Raw genomic sequence first — 28,000 nt, 5'->3', positions numbered from 1 at the left:
CTGAGCTCCTATTGGACTGATTTTCATAACGATAAAGAGTCCTGAGCTCCTATTGGACTAACTTGAATAGAGATAAAGAATCCTGAGCTCCTATTGGACTGATTGTCACAGTGATAAAGAATCCTGAGCTCCTATTAGACATATTTTATAGTGATAAAGAATCCTGAGCTCCTATTGGACCGATTTCCATAGTGATATAGAATCCTGAGCTCCTATTGGACCGATTTCCATAGTGATATAGAATCCTGAGCTCCTATTGGACCGATTTCCATAGTGATATAGAATCCTAAGCTCCTATTGGTGACAGGCAGAGATGGTGTCACACAGGCTAGGGTGTTTCGCAGATCATAGGAGCCGGCGTTGCATTTTCGCTCCCCACACAGCGACAGATCACATCGCCTACGGTGACGGTATCCCCGGTTTTGTAGTACTCTCCATTATGCAGGCAACCTACAAGAGCAAAACGTAAACATGTAAACCAGGCAAAACAAATAACTAAAGTAACATAAATGAAACTATTTGATAGTATACTAACAAACCAAATGCAGTGCAATAACAAATCATAGATGAATAACAAATGTTCAAAAGCAATGAAATATAGCAATGAAAGTAACATGAATGAAAATAACTAATAGTATTATGATATAACAATAATTCATGGGAATGTTACATATCAAATACACTTACATCCGTATCCCAAGTATTCATGCTTGATCACTTGGCCGTTGTCATACCCGCATGTTGCCTTGCTGCCCATACAGACGTGGTTATCGTAGATGGTTTCCCCTGGGGAATAGTATCGCCCTCCGTGCTCACAGTCGGGTGAGTGTTGCTCTACCGTTCCTACAAAAGATATAATGGTTAAGTTCACCTTTTTTTCTTTTTTCTTTAGTTAAAATGGTCACCACGTAACAAGACCTGAAGGTCACTCAAGGTTATGGGTTACATTGTAACTGTTACGGCATCTCTTCGCCCCAGGTCAGAAACATCCTGATTTAGACCAGCTCAATTGCTCACTATGAGTGAGGACTAACTGATCCAATGGGCGAAGCAGGGGTTACGGGGCTGCTCGGGAAAATTCCCTACACCATTTGGCTGGAATGGTTTGATCCGCTCACACCGCACCATCGCACAAGTGGCGGGTTCTTTTACGTGCCCGGGGTGTGGCTCTCCCCAAACACGGGACCTCCATTTAACGTCCTATCCGAGGTCTATGTTACCTTTATCCACGAGGTAACATATCTCCGTTGTTCTTAAAACAGGGCACAGGTTATGGAAAGCCCTAAATACCGTTTTCAAAAGCAACGAATATAGGTTACCCCAAAGATAAAAAGGAACTAACGTAACCATTGATGTCAATCTTAGCATTTCAGTCTATAATATGGTTTGTCTCTTTTAGCACATTATTCGATAAGCCTGTTAGACACTAGACACCGATAAATGGACGTTAATAAAGGTTATATATCCAGGTAATAAGAGACACAAGGTAAACGTTACTCAAGCAAATGGATATATCTCTAAACGGTCATACGTTTCAGGTGGCATCCATAACCTTTTCTCAGTGGATACTGTACTTGAAGCGTCTGAACATTTACAAAATGTTATATTGCGTACGTGTATGAACAGAAACGGTTACAGTATTCTGTATTCTGCATTATATGACTTAAAAGAGGTATGGGGTCGAGGAGCTGTTTTATGGTGTCACCAAACTTGTTTACGGATATATTTATGCCGTTTGCGTTGGGAGTGTATGACTCAATACCTTGTTCCGGCATAAAATATTAAATACAAAAACGCCCCACTGTCCCCACGTTACTACTGTAAATGCAGAAACTTTCGCCACTCAATACCTGGTTCCGGCATAAAATATCAAATGCAAAAACGCCCCAACTTAACTGTCCCCATCTTACTACTGTAGATGCAGAAACTTTCGCGGTGGTAAATGTTCGCGGTTTTCGCGGCGGCCGCTTCATCGCGAACTTTAAACCACCGCGAACATTTTTCCATGTCAGTAAAAGACTACATGGTGCTGCCGCGAACTTAAAACCACCGCGAAAAGTCCCTTTTCCCACTACCGCGAAATTAAATCCCCGCGAACTTAAATGCATTTACAGTATCACTTACCAAAAGACACAAATAAGCTGATTTATTGATATTACCGTTGCAGACCATAGGCGCAGGTAAGGAAGTGTTGCTCCCCACACAGTAGCACTCCACACCGTCAGGTCTGGTGGTGTAAACCCCGTTTTCAAAGAATTCTCCATTTAACTCGCAACCTGTGGCGTTGGAAACCAAAGTATGTAAACAAAAAGGCACCTTTGGGTTCAAAAATGATTTGTACATAACATCCACTTGTGCACGTCCTAGGTGCTTGTCGGTTACAATCCGTTAGAATGAAAGTAGTCGAGAGCAACAAACTTTGTGTTTGTTGTGAGGGTCTCCAATAAAAATAGCTTACTGGAGTCAACATGGACAAGGTAGATAGCAGACTTCACCCTCTTGCCCATACTGCTGGGGAGGGGGAGAAGGGATAGAAAGAGGGAGAGAGAGGAGGGAGAGGGGGGGCCAAGAGGTAATAGAGGGAAAGACGAAGAGGAGAGGGGAAATTAAAGAGAGTCAGATAGAGAATGATTGACAGCTTTGAAATAAAATGATAAACTAAAGGTAAAATGGTTCAGGGTGCTGTTTGTATACACAATGATAAGATTAAATAGCTTTTTCCGCAGTCATCAGACTTAATATTATGGATAACATCAGCGCGCGCAGTTTCCACCTGTTCTCGAAAACAGATGTGGCCACAGGTGACCCAATTTCATCCCATGCCAACCCCAATTTTATGCTTGCCATCTTCTCCTCACCAGGGTAAGGGGCACATGGTCAGGGCATGGGGCCACATATAGCGCCCCTATTCCCCTCTTTAAACAAGAATGGTAGTAAAAAATTATTACCATGGCGCTGCTTGTATCTTACAGTTTTACTACATAAGACAAACCAAGCGTGGGGCAGAATGGATTGGATGTTTAGTTCTGTGAGTTAGCAGCATTTTTGCTGGACTTTTTTATTCGCCCTCCCGCATTAGTTTTATGGTTTCCATGGGATATCATCCATAAATAAAATCAGTGTGGCCTTATAAGTTGAACAGACTTACAGTTGTAACCAAAGCTGTCCACGGGAAAGAGCACTCCATTATGGTCACACAACACACCACTCCTCATGCAGCCTGGCTCCTGTATTGTTGTATTTGGAGGGAAGAACTGTCCCAGGTACTCACAGTAACGCGGGGGTGCCGGCGGTGGGCCCGGCGCCGGGGTTGGCTCTGCAAGAAATGTGTCCGAAAATAGTTTCATCAGGTTGGTAGAATATAGACGAGGGGGATACAATCTTAGCCACGTTTGGGATTGTTTTCTCACCGCAAAAGCGCCACCTACATCGGCTACATATAGCGGCGAGAAGCAGAACTCCAGTTAGAAGCTCTGACGAAGGTGTTTGAGAGACAGCTTTGGGGAGCGAAAAGTACTACTAGTATATAAATGACAGCAAGCACACAAAACGTGCCAAAAATAATTCAACGCATGCTATTTACATATTAATTGGCCTAAGGTTCAATTTCTCGTTTCAACAAACAGCACGGTCAGGCCCTAGATGGGAAATGTGACGGAGGCCTTAATAAGTGAGCACCAATCTATCTCAACTGGGAACTTATATCGGCTAGCATGTTCAGAATATGTAGTCAAACCTGTCTATAGCGGTCACTCAAGGGATTGTAGACAGGTTGCCACTATAGCCAAGTGGCCACTATAGAGAAAATCTCGATCAAGAGCAAGAAGTTACATGACGTCATGATACCCACTAATCTTTTTAACCAAGTAATATTGTCTAATTCAACTGACCCTATCAAAGTCAAGTATACCGAAAATGATTGAGATTTCCACGCGGAATGTTGGTAAATTCGACGACAAAGACTTGAACTCTAATGTTCAAGGCACGCGTACCTTCTGCTACCGCTTAAACTCTGTGCAGGGTGACATACGGCCGATGTATGGTCTCAATAGACAGTGTGTCTGTACCTACAGGAGAGGAAATCGTGCGGCCGTGGCTGCGTTGGACAGGTGGCCGCTATAGACTATTTCTTAGACTATTACTTAGGTCAATGGGGAAAATCCAAAGGATCGACGAAAAGTGGCAGCAGTGGCCAGGTGGCTGCTATGCAGAGGTGGCCGGTAATACAGGTTTGACTGTATTTGTAGCATTGGTAGATATAAGTTCATATAACATTGCCCAAATTTCTCCTACCATCGCAGACCATAGGGGCGGGTGTCACATCAGCGCTGCCCTCACAACGACACATCACACCGTCAGCTCTGACGAGGGTGTCTCCATCGTTGTAGCATTGTCCATCATGTTCGCAGCCTACAGCATTGGAAATAAATGTTTGTAAACAACAACAACAACATAAGAATTGAAACGTGTACAGTGACTTTTCTTCGTTCAAAAATGCCAGCAACAAACAGATAGAATACTTAATGCTTCTGTTAATGAAAAAAAAACAGTTCAATGGACCCCAAAAAGTGGTCACATTTGGAAAATTGGTCATTATGTAGAGATGATTACTTACACAGGTTTGATTGTATCTGATTGGTAATATAAATGTCGACCAAACTCACATCCGTGGCCAAAGGGGTCCAACTCAAAGACCTGGCCGTACTGGTCACAGAGTAAACCGCTGCTCGTACAGCTTGCCTCCTCTATAATAGTATTTGGAGGATATTCCTGTCCCTCGTGGAAACATGGGAGGGCGGGAGGTGGAGGCGGTGCTCCCGGCGGAAGAGCAGGCGGTGGTGGAGGAGGCGCTCCCGGGGGAGGAGGAGGTGGTGGAGGAGGCGGTGGTGGAGGTGGTGGAGGAGGTGGTGGAGGTGGTGGCGGCGGAGGTGGTGGTGGTGGAGGAGGTGGCGGTGGTGGAGGTGGTGGTGGTGGAGGAGGTGGCGGTGGTGGAGGTGGCGGCGGAGGTGGTGGTGGAGGAGGTGGTGGAGGCGGTGGAGGTGGCGGTGGTGGAGGAGGCGGTGGAGGTGGAGGCGGTGGTGGTGGTGGAGGAGGTGGTGGAGGAGGTGGTGGAGGTGGTGGTGGAGGCGGTGGCGGCGGCGGTGGTGGAGGAGGCGGTGGAGGTGGTGGTGGAGGTGGTGGTGTTGTAGGCTCTATAGCAAATGGAGGAGGAAGGGATATGGTATGGCTAATGTCGTGATTTCCTTTTCTGAATCATGATTAGCTAAGTTATCAGCCGGGCTAAGTAAGGCATGACGGAAAACAAACAAGGCGGCACAAACATGGTGGCAACTATGGTGGCAACGTAAACAGTATTAGTTTTGACATTTGTAGAACCCATACATATGTCATATATGGGATACTTAACTGCAGTTTGCAACAGTTTGCGATCAATTAAGTTTGTCGATAAACCGGTTCCAAACGATAGTAAAGGGATTTTTTTAGCATTCTGTACAGCATATTGTATTCTGCATACTATAACAGACACTAGTAACTATGACAGAGGTATGAAGTCACGGAACTCTGGTGTTTTATGGTTTGGTTGAACATGCGGGAGAGATAAGCGTGGTTTCATCCGATGAAACTCTCTCAGAGACAGGTCACGCCATCAGCTCTAAAGTCTAATGTAGTAATGATGCCCCCACCCCCGTCATCTGGCAAATTATAAAGTGGACAATGTTCCGTCATCTGGCAAATTATAAAGTGGACAATGTTCCCATAGGTCCCTGGACAATATCATCCAGGGACCTATGGAGTCTGGTACTAGACACTATAAGTTTTTACCTTCGCAGACCATAGGAGCGGGTTCGTAATTGTCACTCCCCACACAGTAACAGCTCACACCGTCAGACCTGATGAATCCTTCCCCGTCTTTGTAGTACTGTCCATTGTACTCACAACCTAGAATAATGGAAACCAATGTATGTGTTAGCTAAACAACAACAACACTAGGATATGTACGTCCTGAGACAAAATGCAAGCCAGCTACAATTCGTTCAAACAGTACAGACAGCAAGCTATGTAAGGCTTAGGTCACATTTCGAAAAAGGGGCCCGGCTGGACAGATTTCGGAAGCAAAAATAATGATATAAAAGACTTTCAAATACACAAAATGTCAACATAGCATTCATGGGCATGATTTGTACATATTTCTAGGGATACATTTCAATTTTTCGCATTTTAAAACATCCCGGTCGGGACCTGGTTGTGAAATGTGACCTAAGCCTAACGGGACTCTGTAGAAACTTATCAATGAACATTTGGTATTTGAATCTAACACCATGCCTAAAGGGGAACTTGAATAGTTGTTCAGGGAGGAATATTCAAGCAGACGGCAACACTATCGCTGGGTGGTACATTTTGCTCCTTGTTGCTAACCTTCTCTCCTATATCCTGCTGCCGTTCTGACAAATAAACCATTTGATTGCTTGATTGATTGCCTAACCACGAAACTGATAGAGAATTGGTAGCCAAATATCTAAATGGCTACTTTATTGTCCTAAAGGTTAAAGATGATCGTATTTTGCTGTAAGAATGGTTTTGCAATGGGTGTACATGGGTGGTTAGGTCTTCGTAGTCAGATATGGATGAATGGTAATAAGTCGAACAGGCTTACATTCAAATCCAAAGTTGTCCCAGTTAATGATCTGGCCGTCATCGCCACAAAATGCACCGTAACCCATACAGCCTGGCGTTTCGTATATTGTCGCTCCTGGAGGGTAGAATTGCCCGCCGTAAACACAGCCTGAAGTTGGCTCCGGTGGCCATGTTGTCGGGGGCGGCGGTGGTGGCGGTGGTGGCGGTGGTGGCGGTGGGCAGACCATAGGAGCGGGTTCAGCATTGTCGCTCCCCTCACAGTAGCAGGTCACACCGTCAGGTCTGGTGAAGGTCTCCCCATCTTCATAGTACTGTCCATTGTACTCACAGCCTAAAACAATGGAAATCAAAGATCAAAACGGATGCATGGATCATTAACGTTGAAAACTACTTGGGGGGGGGGGGGGGCAACGCCAACAACGAATCGTCTAAACAGGCAACAAGCTGTGTCGAAATGTGCAGGAAATGATGATAACGTTTCGAAACACCAAGCCTAGCTACTAAAATGAAACTTATATAGTCGTACGACTTCCATTTTCCTTTACAGTTAAGGGTTTTGAAATTGGTCTAACTGGCCATAAGATTGTCTAGGCTGGTATTTTATTCAGATAAGATGAATAGTTATCATCTCAAAGCAGATAGCTTTAGTAAGAAAGTATCCATGGGCTAAAATATTATCCAGTGGCCACCTGAGCCTAATGGACCAATGGATATTGTCTTGTCATCGGTAGATCTGCTTGGAGATTAGAAAGGTGGTAAGTCGAAAAGACTTACATCCGAATCCAAAGTTGTCCCAGATAAGGATCTGGCCGTTATCTTCGCAACGTACACCGCCTCCCATACAGCCTGGTGTCTCGTGTATTGTTGTTCCTGGGGGGTAGAACTCTCCGTCGTACTCACAGAGTGGCGGCCATGTTGGCTCTACGAAAAATATCTTTATTTTCATTTAAGCCGTGACATCCACACGCGCATGAATTCTCGCCTATTTAACAAAAATCGACCATACTATAAATTGTACAGAGTAGCTGCAAAATCAGTAAATATGTACCGTAAGGTGAAAAAAAAAGAATATTGGATGGTGGGTCAAAACTGCAATAGTTTGAAAATATTGCCATTTACGGCGACCGTCCGTTGACTTGGTATCCCTGACTACCATGTAACGACAGATATAGGTTACCCCCGCGTTTGTATGACAGACTTGGCATTTCTGTTTATAATACCTTTGATAAACCGGTTAAGTACTCAATAGCATTCTGTCTTATTGCACTGAGGAACTCTTATGATGTATATTATGTTAAGCTTGTTTACGGATATACATGCAGCGTCATCTTGGGGAGTGGGTGGTCATAAAATGGTGACGACAAAATTAAACAAAATTGAACCTTCGCAAACCCAAGAAAGTAAAATGACATTCTGACTGTATTCTGTATCTGTCAAAGATTATGAAATCACGTCATCAAATTCGTTAAAGAACATACATGTATACATGCATATAATTCAGGACTTCCTCTAGACCTATACATGTAGCTACTCGCGGGTAGTGAAAGATCAGCTGCCGTATCAACACATTCGCACTAAATAAACTCTGGACCAGCTTCTACAACCTTGCCAAAGTTCTTTCACTTGATAAAAGAATTTTACCCTCGCAGCTCATAGGAGCGGGTTCGTGATTGTCGCTCCCCACACAGTGACAGGTGACACCGTCAGGTCTGGTGAGGGCCTGTCCGTCTTCGTAGTACTGTCCGTTGTACTCACAGCCTAGGGTATTGGAAACCAAAGTATGTGTTACCTAAAACAACACGTAGATGAAGGTTGGACGTCCAGGTAGTAAGATATGCCAAAAGCAGTTACTCAAGCAACTGGACAAGATTTTGTAAACGGTCACAGACGTTTCAGATAGCATACAGTATCTTTCATCAATGACAGTAACGAAAGATAGTGGATAATATCTGAAACGTCTGACCGTTTCCAAAATCATGTCCAGTTGCTTGAGTAACTGCTTTTTAACCAAGCCAGCTACAATTAGCTCAAACAGACTATGGCAGCAAGCTATGGAACAGAGACTCTGTAGGAGCTCATCAAATGATAACATTTTGCATTTTGAATGTTGCACCATGCCAAGGGAACTTGGGTAATTGTTTTAGAAGGAACATTCAAGCAAGCGGCAACACTGTCGCTGGGTGGTACATTTTGCTCCTATCCTTGTTACTAACCTTCTCACCTACTACCTAACATTGTAACCGATAGAGAATTGGTAGCCAAATGGCTACTTTATTGTCCTAAAGTTTAAAGATATACAAGTATGTATTGCTGTAAGAATGTTTCAGTGTTTGCAATAGGTTTGTGTTTAGTTCATGTGGCAATGATCAGATAGGTATGAATGGTAATAAGTCGAACAGACTTACATCCGAATCCAAAGTTGTCCCAGACAAGGATCTGGGCGTCTTGGTCACAGAGCACTCCGTGTCCCATACAGCCTGGAACCTCCTCTATTGTCGTCCCTGGTGGGTAGAACTGTCCTCCATACTCACAGCCGATAGGTGGCGTTGTCGGCGGTAGTGGCGGTGTTGGCGGCCATGTCGGCGGTATGGTCGTGTTTTCTGGAAAGATATATATATATACCACAGTCGGTAAAATGGTAGAACAGAAGGGGTACTTCTCAAAAAATGCATATTCAAATTTCCTTTATCGGCAGATACAGATAAGATATACCCAGTTACAATAGACGCTCAAACCCTGTAGAATTAGAGTAGGAATTCTCTGTTTTGCATTTGAATAATATTGAAAGATGTTGACTTCACGGAGGTTTGGGGTCGTGGAACTCTTACGCTGTATTTTCTAGTGTCGACAACCTTGTTTACGGATACATATGTCGCTTCCTGGTGTGGAGCGACTTGCAAACTGTACTGTACGGCCAACTGACTTCACTGTCGTATTATTGCATGCAGTCTATTTGCCAATGGACACTTGCTACCATTTTCTAGAGACGAGAGGAGTCTGGTAGAGACTATACATTTTTTACCTTCGCAGGTCAGAGGAACAGGTACACCATCGCCATTCCCTATAGTGGCCTTACAGTAACAACTCACACCGTCAGGCCTGGTGAATCCTTCCCCGTGTCCGATGAGCTGTCCATTGTACTCGCAACCTGCAACAATGGATATCAAAGTAAACAAGTACAGAAACACCTTTAACAGTTGATCAACGACGTCAGCTGTTGTCGTTACATCACACATCATACGACGAACATTTGTTCAATTACATCTGTAACAACACATAACCCACCCTATCTGCTTAATAAGCTGATTACCAAACACCGAAACCACATTGCCTGTTCAACAATACAGAAAATATAGGGGTGATTTCTGAAATTATTCCATCGATTATAACAACAGCTACCGCGAAAAAAACAACGTGCATCATCGCGCAACTGAGTACAGAAGACATGCCAAACCACATACGAATGCGGCAAACGGAACATAAAGATATAGGTGCGAACACTCAAGACATAGACCGTTCACAATACTCTGTCGACGGAGGTTACCCTCCAGTCACAGAGTAACAACAAGAACATCGAATGTCAAAAGTGTACATTATAACTCTCCTAAACGTCCGTTGAAACAGTCCTCTAATACCTCATCAAATAACAACATTTTCGAATCACAATGCCAGACTAGTAACGACCTTAATTGCACATTTTACCCCACTGGGCTAAGTACAGGTCACATGGTAACAATCATATACATGTAACAATCATATACATTTATATGTGCATATATACGACTATTCTAGTACATTCGCCTTCCTCTCGCTTCTTGGTAATTGCATAAATTTAGTTAGCTGTATTGTTGGTCAGAGTTAGTTGATTTATCGAAGGCTGCAAGAAAGATTAATTTCTTTTTTATCATAAAAAATATTTACTCAATATTGTCACCTGTACCAAAATTGTCGAATAAGTTGTACGTTTTCCTTTTCGTTTTAGTTCTTTCTTCAATTCCTCACAACTACAATGCGAAGAATTTTAAAATGCAACTGTCGCTTTTTTTTAGCTAGTGGTTCAGGGGCTTGCAAATATGGAATATTCATGCTTAGATTACTATGATTGGTAATGATAAGTCGAACAGACTTACACCAGCCTCCCCATAAGCTATCACAGATAGATAGCGTTGTCGGCGGCAGTGGTGGTAGTGGCGGTGTGGTCGTACCATGGTCTGGAAATACAACAGCAATCTTAATTAACACAACAAAAAAGTACAGTGACACTTCAATGGTTAACTATAAACTACAACGAAAAAATACAGAATAGATATTAAAACTGTACTAATAAAAATATGGAATAATAAAATAAGAAAATCTCCATATAATCAGGTGGAGCTAAATGTGAGTGTCAGTGTGACATATTGACAGTATACAAGGTCGTTTCTTCTAGCAATAACTTTTTATCTAAATTATATATTACCCTAAAATCTCAAAGAGGTCTACTTCCAAAACAGTTTTTACCTTCGCAGATCATAGGATCAGCTTGGTTACTACTGCTCCCCTCGCAGTAACAAGTCACACTGCCTTCAGTGTAGACCTGTCCTGCACCGTAGTACAGACCATTGTGGTAACAACCTGCAACGATTGAAAATCAAAGGACGTAAACAGCAAGAACAGTGAAGTTCAAAAGGATACATCCTCCTGTATGCAGTCCTTTCAAACAGTTCGCCAAATAGCTCTTCAAATAACATATCGGTCCACTATGCCTGGCTAATTGATACTTGTTCAGCAATGCAAGGAGGACATTGAAGACAAAAAAAGTAATACATACAATGTCAGATGAGTTGTACATTTTCCCACCTGTTTTTTTATACAATCGTACGATTTCAAATATATATGCCTAAGCTACAATCGCGCTATTAACTCACCACCCTACCAGGTGTCGTGACAGGCGGTCTTCGAAAAAAGTAGCTAGCGGTTGCGCCTAAACAGGGCGCGTATGCTCAAGAATATCTCCAGAAGGATGTATCCGATTGGACTGCGGTTTTCATCCTTCGATCCTTTACTAAGCAACCTTTCTAACCATACCAATTGGGCTGGGTCGGAACTTGAACCCTAAGTTACAATCGCGCTATTAACTCACCACCCTACCAGGTGCCGTGACAGGCGGTCTTTGCAAAAAGTAGCTAGCGGTTTCGTGCAAACAGGGCGCGTATGCTCAAGAATATCTCCAGAAGGATGTATCCGATTGGACTGCGGTTTTCATCCTTCGATTCCTTACTAAGCAACCTTTCTAACCATACCAATTGGGCCGGGCTGGAACTTGAACCCTAAGCTACAATCGCGGTATTAACTCACCACCCTACAAGGTGCCGTGACATGCGGTGTTTGATAAAAGTAGCTAGCGGTTTCGCCTAAACAGGTCGCGTATGCTCAAGAATATTTACAGATGTATCCGATTGGAATGCGGTTTTCATCTTTCGATTCCTTACTAAGCAACCTTTCTAACCATGCCAAGTGTGCCGGGCCGGAACCCATACTCTGATAACTATGATTGGTCATAAGTCATAATGCACGTGCATTGTACATTTATGAGTGCTGTAGTCTCCCTTGTCGTAAGTTCCTTCGCGCAGTCAGTCTGTGTAGACTGACTGACAGTAGTTGCAGTAGTAGTAGTAGTATGAGTGGTCATAAGTCGACCAGACTTACATCCGTATCCAAAGTCGTACCCGACAAGGATCGTTCCCTCTTCGTCACAGTATAAGTCGCCCCCCGTACACCCCGGTATCCACACTATTGAAGACTCCGCAGGGTAGAATTTCCCTCCATACTCGCAGCCGATAGGATTGGGTGTTGGAGTTGTTGTTGAAGTTGTTGGCGTTGTCGTTTCTGTTGTTGTCGTTTCTATTAGTAAGATATCATAGATGACAAACTTGAAATTCCAGTTATCAGAAGAAATTAACTCTATTCGGTTAGGTTAGTACAACACTTTTGTATACTATCTATATTCCCTATGTGTAACTCTTACTCTGTTCTCTGTGAAAAGTGGTATTTAAGAATAGCAGGTAAGGATGGTAGTGTTTGCCAAAAAGCACCTGGCATTTACTATTATTGGTAAATCGCACTTTCGTGCAGTTTACATATAAGTTCAGTTTACTATTAGTTAGACGACCCGTACCTAGCCATAAGTGTAGAACAAATGTATATGTCTTTCATTCAATACAATGGCATGCTTCTATCATCATGTTAAGATAGACACTAAAAACCTATAGAATTAAAGTTGGTATTCTCTGTTTTGCCTTCTGAAGCAGTGAGAAATGTTGACTTCACTGAGGTATGGGGTTGTGGAACTCATATGGTGTATTTATGGGTGCCGAGAATCTTGTTTACGGATACATATGTCGCTTCCTGGTGTGGAGTGGCTTGCAAACTGTACTGTACGTCCAACTAACTTCACTGTCGTATCATTGCAGTCTATTTGGACACTTGCTACCATTTTCCAGCGACGTATGGATTTGGTAGAGGCTATAGTTTTTACCTTCGATAGGTGGCGTTGTTGTATCACACGAGGGTCCATAGTAGTCGTCAATTACTAAGTTGCCGTCGCGATCACACCATGTAATGTGCCCCCCACAGTCTAGAACCATGTCTATTATTTCTCCCGGAGGATATCGTTCCCCTTCGTATACGCAACCAAAAAAGGGGGTAGTCGGTTCGGGGTGTGTGGTCGGTTCGGGTGTGGTCGGTTCAGGTGTGGTCGGTTTGGGTGTGGTCGTCGTCGGTGTGGTCGGCGGTATGGTCGTTTCTAGTAGAAATATATCACAAGTGTAAAACGTAACATTCCACTTTATAACAGCTCGCCTCGAACGAGGAAAACTGTATTGTTTTTTAAAGAGTAACTGTAAGGTTTTGATAAGATAGCAGAACACAGTTTTCGCCTATGGGGATTTCTATTATAAGGTACTGTAAATACAGAAACTTTCGCAGTGGTTTACTGTTTGAGGTTTTCGCGGTGGCCGCTTCACCGCGAACTTAAAACCACTGCGAACATTTTTCCATGGCTGTAAGAGACTGCAGTGCATGGTGCTACCGCGAAATTAAAACCACCGCGAAAAGTCCCTTTTCCTCCTACCGCGAAATTAAATCACCGCGAACTAAAATGCATTTCTGTTTTGCATTCTGAAACAGCGAGAGATGTTGACTTCACGGAGGTTTGGGGTCGTGGAACTCATATGGTGTATTTTCTGGTGTCTACAACCTTGTTTACGGATACATATGTCGCTTCCTGGTGTGGAGTGGCTTGCAAACAGTACATTACGGCTGACTAACTTCTCTGTCGTATTATTGCAGTCTATTTGGACAATTTCTACCATTTTCCGGTGACGTATGGAGTCTAGGGGTGGGTACCGGTACAGAACATTCAGGTGCAGGTACGGTCCAGGTCCAGAGGATCCGGTCCAGGTCCAGTCCTGAACCTATGCCTGATTCAGTATGTGAGAACTTGTGAATAAATGATACTCAAAACAATGGTCCATTTCGCAACAACAATTTTTTTTTTGTATTCGACTCTACTGGAGTTTTAAAATCCTACAAGGCTAACTGCCTCTGTACTATTGACTGTAAAACTTGATAGAAATGACTATAGACTCTACCCTCCTTCGCAGTTGTTATTTTCTTCGACCGGTAAGACCTGTGAATGCCTGATCATAGGATCTGTTCAACATCCGGTCTACCGATTTTTTTATGTCCGGTCCAGTAATAAAAACCGGTTTTGTAAGAGACTACAAAACTCTCCACCCCTACGAGAGACAGAGAGACATACGAGGGTGAGTCAGAAAGTGATGCAAGTGGTTTCATAACAGACTCGTTTTTAAATCAATTGAGTTGAAATTTGGCACAAAAGTAGAGGCATATGTCCTCTTGAGATTGAAGTTTTTAAATTTGGTCTTTATCATTTTATGAGCAACTGAGTTGATTTCAAGATGAACACACCCTTGGTAGCTTGTCAGACTATGAATTCCTCTAAATCTGACCCACTGAAAATCACTGTAGGAGGTTAAAATTACACATATATGATATCAAATGTCTCTATATGATGCATGCCGAATTTCATTTCTGAACTCTCAATGGTTCCTCATTTACAGTTGCTAGGATGGAGTAATTTGTGATATAGAGCTGTTGGATTGATACACGAATTCGTGAGTTGTTGGTTAAAAAACTACTTTTCCATTAACCAAAAGAAACGAAACTTTACACAGTTATTAACTGTTTAAAGGCCAAAAAGTGTGCTAAGTTTTATTCCTCTTTGTTAATGGTGAAAGAAGGCTATAGAAACTTTTAATCATAACACCACAAATCTCATGACCCAGACGACCGCGTATACCTCACTCTACTCCAGCAACGAAAAAAGAAAAACTGATCGAATTTCAGAGTTGAAAATAAGCATGTGGCTTATAGAGAAATGCTGCTTATTACATGTGCAGGCTCGGTCTCCTACAATAGCAAAAATTGGTTTAGGGAAATCCTTAATTGTACGTTAATTGGACTTCACTTTTCTTCTGACGGGATTCCTAGGGTATGGTCATCTTGAAAGCTGGTCAGTCACTCATAAAATAATGAGCAACAAATTTAGATATTTTAATCTCAAGAGGACATATGCCTCTACCTTTGTGCCAAATTTGAACTCATTCGATCAAAAAACGAGTCTTTTATGAAACCACTTGCATTACTTTCTGACTCACCCTCGTAAATAAGTATCTATAGACAAAGAGAGAAATTGGCATATATATATATCAAATATATATATATATAGAGAGAGAGAGAGAGAGAAAGATGATTATCTAGATATGGATATACTGTAAATGCATTTAAGTTCGCGGGGATTTAATTTCGCGGAGGTTTTAATTTCGCGGTAGCGAGAAAAGGGACTTTTCGCGGAGGTTTTCAATTCGCGGTAGCACCATGCACTGTGGTATCTTAATGCCATGGAAAAATTTTCGCGGTGGTTTTAAATTCACGGTGGAATGGCCAACGCGAAATCCGCGAACATTAATCCACCGCGAACATTTCTGCATTTACAGTATTCAGGACCAAAGCTTACGATTATTTGAAAGTGAGTAAAAAAGGTCTACCTACTAGCAGGGTATACATATGTATGTACCTTACCTATATCTGTACCACACAGGTCCTGTATTATGCGGTTTGCAACCTCGCAGGGGTTGGCGGGTCTGAAAACGTTTTCGGGGCCGCCACCAATGGAAACTAGCGCAGCTAGGTCCACAAAACGTGGGTTTCCAATGGCAACGCTGTACACTGTGATTCCTGCGGCTCTAGCGGTGTCAGCTTGTACAGCATAGTCGTCCATTACCTATGGAATGAGTGAATGAACGAATGGATGAATGGATGGATGGATGGATGGATGGATGGATGGATGGATGGATGGATGGATGGATGGATGGATGGATGGATGGATGGATGGACGAATGAATAAATGAATGAATGAATGAACAAATGGTTTTTGGTTTTAGAATACCTTTCTTGTTACATATATTACTTAAAACTGTTAGATATTACTTAAAACAATTGACTTCATAGGCAAGTTATAGATTAGCATTAATGCATAGTAAATCAGATGATACAAAGCTAAAAAGTTTTATGACTCAAAATCATTAAGTCACTATTGAGATAGACGTAGATTATATAGTATGCGCATATAATGTTTACATTGCAGCACATGCAACAACTGGCAACATTGTCAAAAGTAATTGTGTGTGGCTGCATTTCTTTCTTCCTTTTTTGCTATTACGATGTCAATGTGATATTTATCATGTAACCCCACCCCGTCGTAAAGAACAAAAACATAACCATGAAAAGAAATAGATAATTTTTTTATACATACATATTCCTGTCCGTCGCCTTGAGTAGTTCCATCCGTCAGGACTACTGCTACACGATTGGCCCCTTCACGGAAATTGGACTAAACAAACAAACAAACAAACAAACAAATCATCAAAGAAATGACCAGATGGCTAAAACATGAAACTAACACAAGTAAAGCACAAAGGTAATAAAAAGCATGCGTTTGATAGAGTTTGTAGTTCAAGTCATTATATTGGATTCACAAGAGTGCCATTTGGATAATTGTCAGTCCTATCTGCGCCAAAATGGAAGGACAGGGTTAGTTACTATTGCTATTTAGATTTATATTGACGTTTATCTTTCTATCCATATATCTATCTATGATATCTTGATAACATTGTCGACAACTATACACTGCAAAAATGTGTTTCAAAATCTGATGAAACAGAACAACTATTCCTGGAATTTCAGCCCCTCTTTGATTCTCAACATCGCCCGAATTACCAGCCATGGGTAAAACTTCATACATGTACTTTACCTTTTACCTTATATGTAACTGCCCCATTATAAGGATGAAAGAAACAACCTTTTTGACACAATCGAAACAATAATTCCATCTTTTCACCAGTTAGTAGACCTCCAAAAACTATATTCCTGTTAAAATCACAGAACCCACTGCCTCCAAAGAAGAAGTCGAACCTCCCAGTAAACAATGTAGAATCATGTATATAGATAGCTGTCTAGAATAGACACTTGTTACTGTTTACTGTCTGTACCCTTGCAATTAGCCTACGGGCATGGATTTGCAAATAAATCAATCATTCAAACAGTTGATAATGACACAGAGATGGCTGTCCTACCGTATATGTCATGAAGCTGATAGCTAGACCGGTCCGACTGAATCCTCCTTCCCTGGTTAGATTGTTGATGTGACCGGGTAGTGCAGGGTCACTCACTGTGTAGGTACCCAGGGGAATGGCCGTCCTCGGGACGCAGTGGTAAAGAATTACTCCAACCTAAAGAAAACAATTCTCCTTTTAACATCACAAAAAACACACATCATAGAAAAGGTGGGATCATTTGTCTTCCACTGTCTTCGGAATAGAAGTCAAACCCAATAACCCAGAATCTGGGTGAGGCCGAGAACTTATTGATCTCCTCTCGTAATATGACCATTGCTACGGAAAGTTAGAACCACATTAACAAGTATGAACTTAGACAAGTGTTGCATAGTTGCTGATCTATTGAATCACCATGGCAGAATAGACGAAAACGAACAAGAAAAAAGAAGAAGAAGATCACACTAGCACAAACATTGTTTTCTCTATCGGGAAACATAATTAAAGACTTACCCCGACATCTTGGTTATTGAAACATTGGAGGAAAGCTTTCATGTAATTCTTGGCGACACTGCTCGAAGTGATGCTTGAAGAGTCGTCAACGACGAACACAACATCAGCGGAGCAATCTGTGGATCAGAAACAGACAGAAACATTGACTGTATTTGGATCCACAAGTAGCTTGATATTTCTAATAGTTATTCATCCTGTGGTTCTATACATGAAATACACCAATACACATAACGGACATGAGAGAATCTCAATTAACATACAAAACATGATACTAGAAACAAGAGAAGTAACAAAATTCCCCAAAACGTTTTCTACCAAACTCTACCATGACCAACTGTTGTGGTATCTGGGCACTTGAAAACTGCAAAGAAACGAAATGTTCCCTGGTATTTCCATTTGTGACAACTTAAAATTAAAAGTTAAAGTTGCCCGTACATCTGTAACAAATGTTTGGGGTGGTGCCCATTTCCATTATTGAAGCCATTGGGCCACACATTTGAGCAAGCCACTACAGCAGGAGACTAGTCCGGTGGTAGTGATGTGCGTTTAACTCCCATTCCCTTCCTCATTAGTAGTGCTGAGTGCTAAGCAACTTACCCCAGCGTTTATCACTTGCGCAATTTTCAAAGGGAAGAAACAAGCTTCTTACTTGGGCAGATCATCGGAGCAGCCTGCCAAGTTTCGCTCCCTACACAGTAGCAGGTGACACCATCAGGCCTGGTGACGTTCTCCCCGTCCTTGTAGTATTCTCCATCGTACTCACAACCTATAACATTTGAAACCAAAGTATGGATAAACAGACATAGGTGGATAGGTGTTTACCGTTTTTTTGTGTGTGCCCTCGTTCAAGCCAACGAAAAGTGTAAGAAGTGTGGGGGCGGTGTTGTGGCCATTCTTTTAGATGCTGCACGAGAAACGTCTACTACAAGACTTATGAGAAACTTTGACGCAAAGGACACAGACATGCCATTCACAAACGCACGGAAGCTTTGAGTTAGAGCACTCTTCTCTGCTTTCTTACTCCTCCCATACTTATAGTCAACTCTACAAGACCCGGTCCTTTGGCAGACGATATTAACATTAGAAAGTTGCTCAGCATGAAAGAACAGCTACTGGGTCTAGCACCTCAATGTCCTTATCATGCACCTACATGGCTTAACTTTGATGTACAGATTGGTCAAAGAAGTGTAACTTTCAATCAGGCTAGTGAACACCTTGGTGCGAACGATGTCTACTGTTACAGATTTCCAGAGTTCAGAGTTTGAACCCAGATCGATACACTAAAAGTCACAACACAATATACAACAATTTGAGGGCTTTTGCCCCACTTGAACAAGCTCTAATCGTAAAACGCGAGAAGAATAGGTTGTGTCTTAGGTCTCATCATCAGATGGGAACGTTTTATCCAATACGACATGGGACTTGTATAATCTTGCAGAAAGGGAACACAAATACAAGCACTAACACACCCTGCCTACATAAGCTTTAGATATACAGAATTTTCGTTGTTAGACTTTCTCCAGACGAGTGGAGTCAAAAACAAGAAGACATTGATTATTTTGTAGATACAAGTAAAATGTACTGATATAAATGAATTTCCCTGAGATTTATAGTTGATGATTACAATTACTATCATTTTGTCTTCAATTTGTGTCATTTGTGTGTTATTTCCCGAACAACCCAGCGCTCCAGTAAAAGTTCGTTTGAGCTAACGCTTGATAATCGACAAAGCCGGGTAATCGGGAAAATTGTGCTGGAAAATGGGCTTCCCAAATAAGCGATTCAGTCAACAGTATTAAATGACGTGACTTACATCCATGCCCATAGCTGTCCAAGACAAGTAATCCAGCCGATCCGTCGTTATTTTGGACACAAACTAAACCTGGCCGAAAACAGCCCGGCTCTTGCATCGTCGTGTCAAATGGATACCTTTGCCCTTCCCACTCACAGTAATCGGGTTCGGGCGGCGGTGGTTGGGGCGGTGGTGGTGGGGGCGGGGGTGGTGGGGGCGGCGGTGGTGGTGTCGTTGGGGTCGTCTCTGCAAAAGGTATGAAAAGACCCATTATATATAACATTTTGGCCTCGAAATTGAAAATATTCTCATAAACAAAACCTTTATGTGAATAACATGATTGTAAAACATTTTTTCAGCATATTTGCATCATTAGTCAGTATTTCTGGTGACATATGTCACTGAGAAAAACATTGGTAGATGGGAAATTATGCAAATGAAGACCCAATCTGCATAACTGAAGACAAAATGCTAAAATTCCATAATGGTAATTAATGTGAATTCCATACTTGTGGCATTTGGAAGCGACGTGAAGGTTAACATCGTTGAATATGAATTACGCAAATGATGACCTCATAAATGATAAACAAGCTTTTATGGCCTTCAAGACAAATTGTCGACTTCTGTTTGGATGGATGAGATGGTCACATAATTCTATTTATGCAAATTAGACTCTTATTTGCATGATTAAAGAGAAACACACATAACAATCGGTTGTATTGCTTAAAACCATTTAGCCAAAGGATGCGGTCGTGGACCTCTAGTTTCCATGATGTTATTTACCGACATAGATGAACCTTCATGCACATAGATTTCACTCACCGTCGAGTACCGTGGTATCAAGTATCCAAACTGCCAAAAAAAGTTTTCTATTAAACTCTACCAAGACCCCTATACCTACCGTAGTATCTGGGCGCTAAAGCTGGAATTAAACAAAATGTTGTGTATAGCGTTTCCACTTATGACCACTTACCCCACTGTTTATCAATAGCCAAAGAAAGAAACAAGCTTCTTACCTGGGCATATCATCGGAGCAGCCTGATGGACAGTTTTGCTCCCCTCACAGTGACAGGTCACACCGTCAGGTCTGGTGAGGGTCTCCCCGTCTTCATAGTACTGTCCATTATATTCACAACCTACGACATTAGAATTCAAGGTATGGATGAACAACAACAAGCATCGGAGTTGAAAGGTATGCACCCAAGCTAACGAAAAGCTAGACTTCTAAAGCACGATAATAGAGTTTATTGAAGTGCAATGGAATTCTTATCATCAGATGGTAACATTTTAACCAACACTACATTGAACTTGTATAATCTTACAAGAAGGGATCACAAGTACAAGCACAAAGTCCCCCCTGTCCACATGACCTGTATACTTAGTTATTAGAAAATAATTGTTGTCATCTAATTAAAAAAAATCATTTTCTAATACCCACAGGTAATCAGTAGATACATGTATGTGCAGAAGTGAGGTTGTAGCTTTCATCATCATGCACACAAAAAACATAGTTTCCTTGCAGTCGTATGTACCAAAGTGCTCTATTTTGTCATAGAAAAAAATAACAGTAGTGGTAACAAAACGTCATCCATATGGTCCAAAAAAATCATATTTAGAATACGTTTATGCCCAACCATCAATGTTCGTTACAATTCCTACCTACCTATCTACCTAGCCCCTTGACCTCGAGGTCGTTGGGGGACATACTTCACTGATACGAAATCAATATTAATGGAAGACCAAAATGTCGATTTATCCAGATAGGATACCTTTTAAGGTATATATATTTAAAAATATATAACTATCAGCAAATGAGTCGACTCACATCCAAGTCCAAAGGTGTTCAAGGTAAGGATTTCACCCGGCGATAGGTCACAATATACACCTTGCTTAAAGCATCCCGGCTCCTCTATCCACGTGCCAAATGGATAAATCTGGCCCTTGTACTCACAGCCAGTAGGTAGGGGTGGGGGCGGCGGTGGTGGGGGCGGTGGTGGTGGGGGTTCTGGCGGATACTGCTGGGTCGTTTCTGCAAAAAGCCCATGATGTAACATTTTTGGCCACGACATTGGAAAAAAATCGCGAGAACGAGAACAAAATGTTTACGTGAATGACATGTACCCCCACCCCCCTTTTCAAGCATATTTGCATCATTATTTCGTATTTCTTGTGTTTGTAAAATGTGCAAAAGCAAGCTGCACAAGATCTGTTAATCATAAGTATCTGAAACCATCTGAAAACTCACACTCCTGTCCCAACAAGGACAACAGCAGACTGCACACTGGTTTGAACATCACAGCATGTTTGTACGCGCATATGGTATCGTTGTTTATAAGCACCCTCACTAAATATTGGTATTTTTTGGAAAAACTAAATATTGCAATTCTATTGTGTACTAAGAAACGAAATACTAGGTACTTCTATATTGGCCGAATGTTTCACATCTTACATAATGGGCCTTTAAAGGTAGTATGTGTACAAACTCTCACGACGTCGAAGAATGCTGGATAATTATGTACTATACAAAAGATAACGGTATACTCAAGCAACTGCGTGAAAAAAAATTGAAAATGGCAGGGGGTTTTAGATAGCATTCACTACCTTTCGTCAGTGATAGTCATACAATGTGATATAGATCTTTATAAGACGACAAATTCAATCTATGACAACTTGTATTAAATGGCAATTATGAATAGCAGTAGCAACAATGAATATGTTAACTAGAAAGGCCGACATTTGCTTAAGAGCAAATACAGCATATTTCAGCCATACCCCTTCCCACGCAACATTGGACTGTTCCAAATCACCCCTGCGCAAAAATGGAACATCCTCTTAACAGTACATTATCCCCCAAAGTGGACTGGTATTGTGAATTGACTCCAGGTAAAAACAGAGCTTGCTTCTATTTTTCAGAAAATGACAATAATCACACCTTCCATTCAGAAAATTTTCATCATGACTGAAAATTGTTGAATGACTTCATGTAATGTCATTAACAATTTTCAGTACGATAACTAGGTGTAAGTTTAAAAAAGTATAAGCTCATTGTGATGTGGGTACATTTATTATTGCAAGGAACTTTTTTTATTCAAGTAGGGCATACGATTTAATAATTATCAAGCAGGTGCAGGTACTGTAGGAGCGTTTGTTTTCTTCAAGCTGTAAAACTGTTAAACTGTTTTACTTTGTATGCAATCAACCATCGAGCCTATTCTTATTTTAGTTTAACAACTTCCTGCCAGACCCGGAAGATACGATTGAACCTTGTTCGAGGATTTATTTTCGTCTGTCTGGTCAGTCTGTTCATACCCTGGCGCTGAGAGTGTTTTATTGGGCTGAAACTCTGGCAGTTTAAAGTTACTAACAATTTAAATGTTCAAAGTTTATGCCAAACAACAACAGCACTAGGAAATGTGGCCACTATAGACAGGTGGTCACTATAGAGAAAATGCTGATCTATTGACTAGGAGCCATACGTTACACATGATTTCAGTACACTGATCATATAATCATATAAACATTGCACAGGTAAGCCAATTGTTTAGATGTACAATTAAGTTCAAATAATTCTGAAGAGAAATATTGATGAGAAAATAATCATTCTCGCCACTGTCTAACTTATAATTACGTATCAAAACTAAACGCAGATTTTCTAACTAACGCACCTTTCGCCGAATTCATCATAGGACCGCCGGCTATCAATCAAACACGGCTGTTGATTAGACTTAGAGTTTCAAACAGTCATGTGCTGTGTGCCAGTTGACAGCGAACTTCATGCTACGTGATGTTTTACATTGCTTGGACCTTCTTTCCTACAGCGGTGCTTCTACAAAATATTTAGACTGTAACACTGAGTTTTATAGAATAGAATTTGACGCAGAACAGCGTTTTTTGCTGGGTATTTTTTTTGAAACATGTCCGTGGGAATATCAGCGAGGCGGCGACGTAGGGATATCAGACCGTCAACAAAAGTCGCACGGCGGCTAACGGCGCAGCGAAGATACTAGCGCTATAAATAAGCGCTTCAACTAAGGATGGCAACCCGTACAATATTTTTGTATACTGTTGAGCTAAGTAAAGTTTGTTGTTTATGAGGTTTTAGTTGTCTTTGAAGCTTTGACCCGAAATATTTTAAAGTCAAACTGCTGAAGAGAAATAAGTGACTGCTATGATTATCGTAGATATGGCCCTAAAAAAACTGATAAAAGAAGCCTTCTCAATAGCCTAAAATGCAAGAGCTTCCGGGGGGGCTTCGCCCACCTGGGTCCCCCCCACAGTGGCCCTGCCCCTGGACCCCGCCAGGGACATTCGGCGGCCCCCGGACCCCTGTCCGACGCTTTGAAAAAATCCTGGCGAGAAGTCTGTACGGCCTGAGTCTTCAAGTTAACGTATTGTGTGGTCCCGCTTATGAATATTAATTAGCCTTCGCTTTCCTCTTCGCTGATTGGCTGAACCATTAATTGAATTAACTCTTCCTGCCGGCTAGACGCAGGTGCAGATGTCGGCTCTGTGGGGTGAACGTCCGAAAGGTCACGGCATGGAGAACGAAAGAAAACCAATTTCCCCTAAAAAAAGTGCTGTAATTAAGCCTTTTACAGTACTTTATGCCAAAAATTTTACTTGGATCATTTTACCAACTATATTATGCCTATCTATACCAAATGTTACTCATACCAGGGTACAGGGGTGCAAAATATACCGTTATAAGACCGTCAACAACAGTCGCACGGAGCTAACAGCGCAGCGAAAATACCATCGCTAGCGTTTCAACTTCGGATAACAAGTTATAAGTACTGTTGAACTCAGTAACGTTAAAGTTTGTTTTTAGTTGCCTTTGACGGTTTGACCTGAAACAGTGTTACGCTAAACTCCTGAAGAGAAGTTAAGTGACTGCTGCGATTATCATAGATATGCCCCTAAGAACTGATACAATATAGGAAAGTAAGGTATTGTCTCGGTTTTGCATGGAGTTGTATATAAGTTGACCTACATAGGTAGATATATGAAAAGGACATGATAATATCATATTGAATATGACCCTTGACTATACCCTATACCCCTCACTATATGAAAAAGTTGTACATACCGCGTATTGCGACAAACATCACAAAAGCTGACAGCAACATCCTTTTCCCCAACATGTTGCTTGTTTCCCAGCCTGTGTAAAAAGGCATACATATTCACCGTATGTATCAGGGGTGGGTACCGGTACAGAAAATTCAGGTACATGTACGGTCCAAAAGTCCGGCCCTGAACCTGGACCTACCTATCTGTGAATGGGCAATACTCAAAACAATGGTCCATTTCACAACAAACGAATCTGTTTAGGAGTATCCAACGTCCATTGGCGTTTCAGAATCCTATTTTCATGTAAACAACTTTTAGACCAGGTTTTTCGGTAGAAACTCAGTAAAGATGACTCAGTAGAGAAAATCAACTCTCCACTACTTCGCTATTGTTATTCTATTTGACCTGTAAGCCCCACAACACGTGAACGCATGTCGGTATAATCCGTTCATTTACGAATCGGTCTAAGATCCGGTCTACTGATTTTTTCAGGTCCGTTTTTTCCTGGATCGGTCCAACAAGAAAACGGTTTTGCACTAGTACATTCTTCCAGTACCCACCTCTAGTATGTTCTAGAGAGAGGCACTAGCGCTGAGTATGGCCTCGTTCCTAAACATAAGCACGGTGCAGCGAGTGATAATCCCAGCACAAGAACAATGATATAACCTCGTGTTCAGTCTATCGTGGCTCGGCCATGCTCTCTTCGGGACAAAAGAAGATCTCTCCCGCCGGGGCAATCTGTTGAACCCGGTATCTCTCTGCCTCCGCGTTGATGATTTACAAAATGTACCAAGCTATTTCCATACCTCAATTCAAACTAACCCAACCACGTCAAAATCATCGGTGTGTGGTGATGAACTGGGCGGGCAGGTTACACTCCCAGCACCGTAGAGATCGCGACGAGCTCCCGGTGGTAAGGTTACCAGGCCTGGTGATCCCTGACTCTATTCAAGCCTTACACTGTTAGGCATAGGATCAAGAGGAACTTTCCTTCCAACAACAGCTAGCAGGGCTATGTTGCAAACTTCTAGAGAAATATTAGTTACCATTAGAGATAAACAGTTCAAATGTGAAGTTTAAATTCTTTCCTCAGAGAACACTGACAGCGTTAACGCTATGTCTACTATCGATCGACAGTCCAGCTGCTAATGTTGTACGAAATCTAACACAAATAACGGGACAAGGACAACATCACAGAATACTGGACGTTCCTTAACCTACTCGAAACACTAACCACATGTATACAGCGAGAGATAGAGAAGCTAGTCTCTACCAGACTGACCGTCCGCTGGCTATAAAATAGGGAGAATAATTTGCCAGGGCAGGGAAGTTTTTCTATCAGAACAAGGACGTTATATCAGGATATAACGTCCTTGATCAGAATGAGAATGATTGGCCGGCCGGGCAAGGGGTAATACATGTACTAAACTTATTGTGGACTGACTCTCCTGGCCAGTTTCCTGATTTTTTGCCGAATTCTTCGATCTCCCTACCCCCGTAAAAGTAGGCCTGGTGGAAGCTAGATACATGCCTAACTCTCTATCTTCATGTCTACCTTGTCTCCCCAACAACAGGGAGGTCAAGGGACAAGCTATAAAAGCTCCTTGGTACGAGGGGTGATCAATGAGTTCTTGGGCTTGGCCTCACACAGAAATAAGGTGTACAACTCAAATGTCGGGACATAGTAATGAAGAATGAAGCCTTTGTGTGTACTAAAATTCAAATCATCGTGATCAATACAGGCGACGCCGAGTAACGATGGTTGTGGAGGAAAAAAACATGCACAGATGAGCTGTGACTTGAGGTGTGTGAGTCAACTTGCGATGCTGAAAGCCAGACATCCACTTCTTTCAGTTGAAATACGAAGGGAATCCTTACCAAGCATTTTGACAATGTTTCCGTAGATTGCATGGCATGGGAAACACGACCCACAGTACTGATCACTGTTCAACCTTTAATACTTTTTCTCGTCACTTACTTTTTCTAAAGGACGTCGACTGGAGAGTAATGACAACAACAATATTGCTAAAGGGCTTTATACTATATGATTATGCCCTAAAGTTTGAGTGGTGCATAATATTTCCGTGTGTATGAGGCCGAGAACTTACCGATCACCGCTTGTAGGCAGCCGCTGGTAGGTAGGTATACAAAGTAGCATGCATTCTACTATTGGCACATTCGGTTTCTTTGTAAAGCACATGGAAATGGAAAACTGATAGGTTCTGTCACAGAGGTTTTTGTCTAAAATGATGTACAATTGACATTTGACTACAAAATATAGTGTTCATCTTCTATCTATCGAACGATAACAGCTAGCCATGGCTATTGTATACAATGACAATATTGGAAAGCTTGACAAGTGACAACCCAACATATACAAGAGAACACTATAACACATATAACAATTGGTCAAGCTATGGGAAAACATGGATCGCTATCTTAGAATAATGAAGAATAAAATTTTACCGTATATATATATATATATATATATATTCACATGAAAATAAGACAATAACGCTTAACGTACTGACACCGCGTGTAAAGGAATCATTAAGTATCAGAAACATAGATCGGTATCTAAAAAATGCTCAGAATGGCGAACATGTTACTGTATATACATAGCTATAGAGCGTGATAACATTTCTTACCACCTGCTGTATCTCGGAAAATACCGGCAAACCAGACTCTGTACTGTTCTGTCGAGTTTTTGTCGCCAAATCACATTCAGTTCTCCACAACAGTAGTAGTTGCATACAGCCCACTGGCCGTTAACGGTCTGACTCTGACGAAATGTGCTAACCTGTCCAACACAACTTGCTATGAAACGACTCTTCCCATTGGTTCACACCACTGTTCCCCCCTTTTATCAGGTATTACTATCAGGATATGACGCACCAGAAAAACGTGGCCAGGTCTTGTTGAGGCATTAATGGAAAAATGTTGTGTTTTTGATTATGGTCTCAAAAATATGATTGTAAGTAATGATTTTAAAAAAAATTGGAAAAATTATGCAGCAAATACAGAAACTTGCATCAGGACACTGGTATTTCCAACGTCATATTTCAACTATATATTATACTATTACGCAGGGTGACAACATAAATGGGACCTACGTTCGATGTTTGTATCACCTTTTCTATAGTTGCAACAGAAATTTTGGGAATATATTTGAAAATGATTCTACAACCTTTTTCATCACTCATCTAACGCCAGTTTGCCTTTATCCGCGGGGTAACATATATTCGTTGATTTAAAAACAGGGTATTGCAATATGTCAAGTCAACAGACAGTGGTTTCAAACTGCAATATTTTCAAC

At 41.7% G+C, this 28,000-nt stretch overlaps 1 protein-coding gene across 2 annotated transcripts; it reads right to left on the bottom strand.

Annotated features, from left to right (window-relative positions):
* Nucleotides 1-20: 20 nt before the first annotated feature.
* LOC118406978 (kielin/chordin-like protein) lies at nt 21-27,986 on the bottom strand. Of its 2 annotated transcripts, XM_035807379.1 has the most exons (25): nt 27,333-27,986; nt 24,704-24,775; nt 21,443-21,646; nt 20,634-20,753; nt 19,639-19,863; nt 18,475-18,591; nt 17,826-17,941; nt 17,334-17,489; nt 16,514-16,591; nt 15,781-15,982; nt 13,154-13,420; nt 12,325-12,519; nt 11,137-11,250; nt 10,767-10,847; nt 9,659-9,784; nt 9,042-9,236; nt 8,278-8,394; nt 7,411-7,557; nt 6,656-6,967; nt 5,824-5,940; nt 4,294-4,410; nt 3,149-3,316; nt 2,160-2,276; nt 688-843; nt 21-450 (listed from the first exon to the last, which is right to left on the bottom strand). In XM_035807379.1, exons 2-25 carry the CDS (start codon nt 24,756-24,758, stop codon nt 329-331), a joined length of 3,624 nt encoding a protein of 1,207 aa, XP_035663272.1. In that variant the 5' UTR covers nt 24,759-24,775; nt 27,333-27,986; the 3' UTR covers nt 21-328. The 2 variants fall into 2 exon arrangements, with proteins under 2 accessions (XP_035663272.1, XP_035663273.1); XM_035807380.1 differs by lacking the exons at nt 7,411-7,557; nt 8,278-8,394.
* Between the last annotated feature and the right edge of the window lie 14 nt (nt 27,987-28,000).

This window comes from Branchiostoma floridae, chromosome 19 (genome assembly GCF_000003815.2).
Source record: "Branchiostoma floridae strain S238N-H82 chromosome 19, Bfl_VNyyK, whole genome shotgun sequence".
Classification (NCBI taxonomy): Eukaryota; Metazoa; Chordata; class Leptocardii; order Amphioxiformes; family Branchiostomatidae; genus Branchiostoma; species Branchiostoma floridae.
Note: the sequence above shows the minus strand (reverse complement) of the source record. Positions and strands in the feature narration are given on the sequence as shown.

Coding starts and splice junctions, on each gene's coding strand:
- LOC118406978 (XM_035807379.1), bottom strand. CDS start 24,758: ATGTTGGGGAAAAGGATGTTGCTGTCAGCTTTTGTGATGTTTGTCGCA. Junction 12,520..13,153: donor AACAACGCCACCTATCGAAG/GTAAAAACTATA, acceptor TCTTACTAATAG/AAACGACAACAACAGAAACG. Junction 3,317..4,293: donor CGCCCCTATGGTCTGCGATG/GTAGGAGAAATT, acceptor CATTTCTTGCAG/AGCCAACCCCGGCGCCGGGC.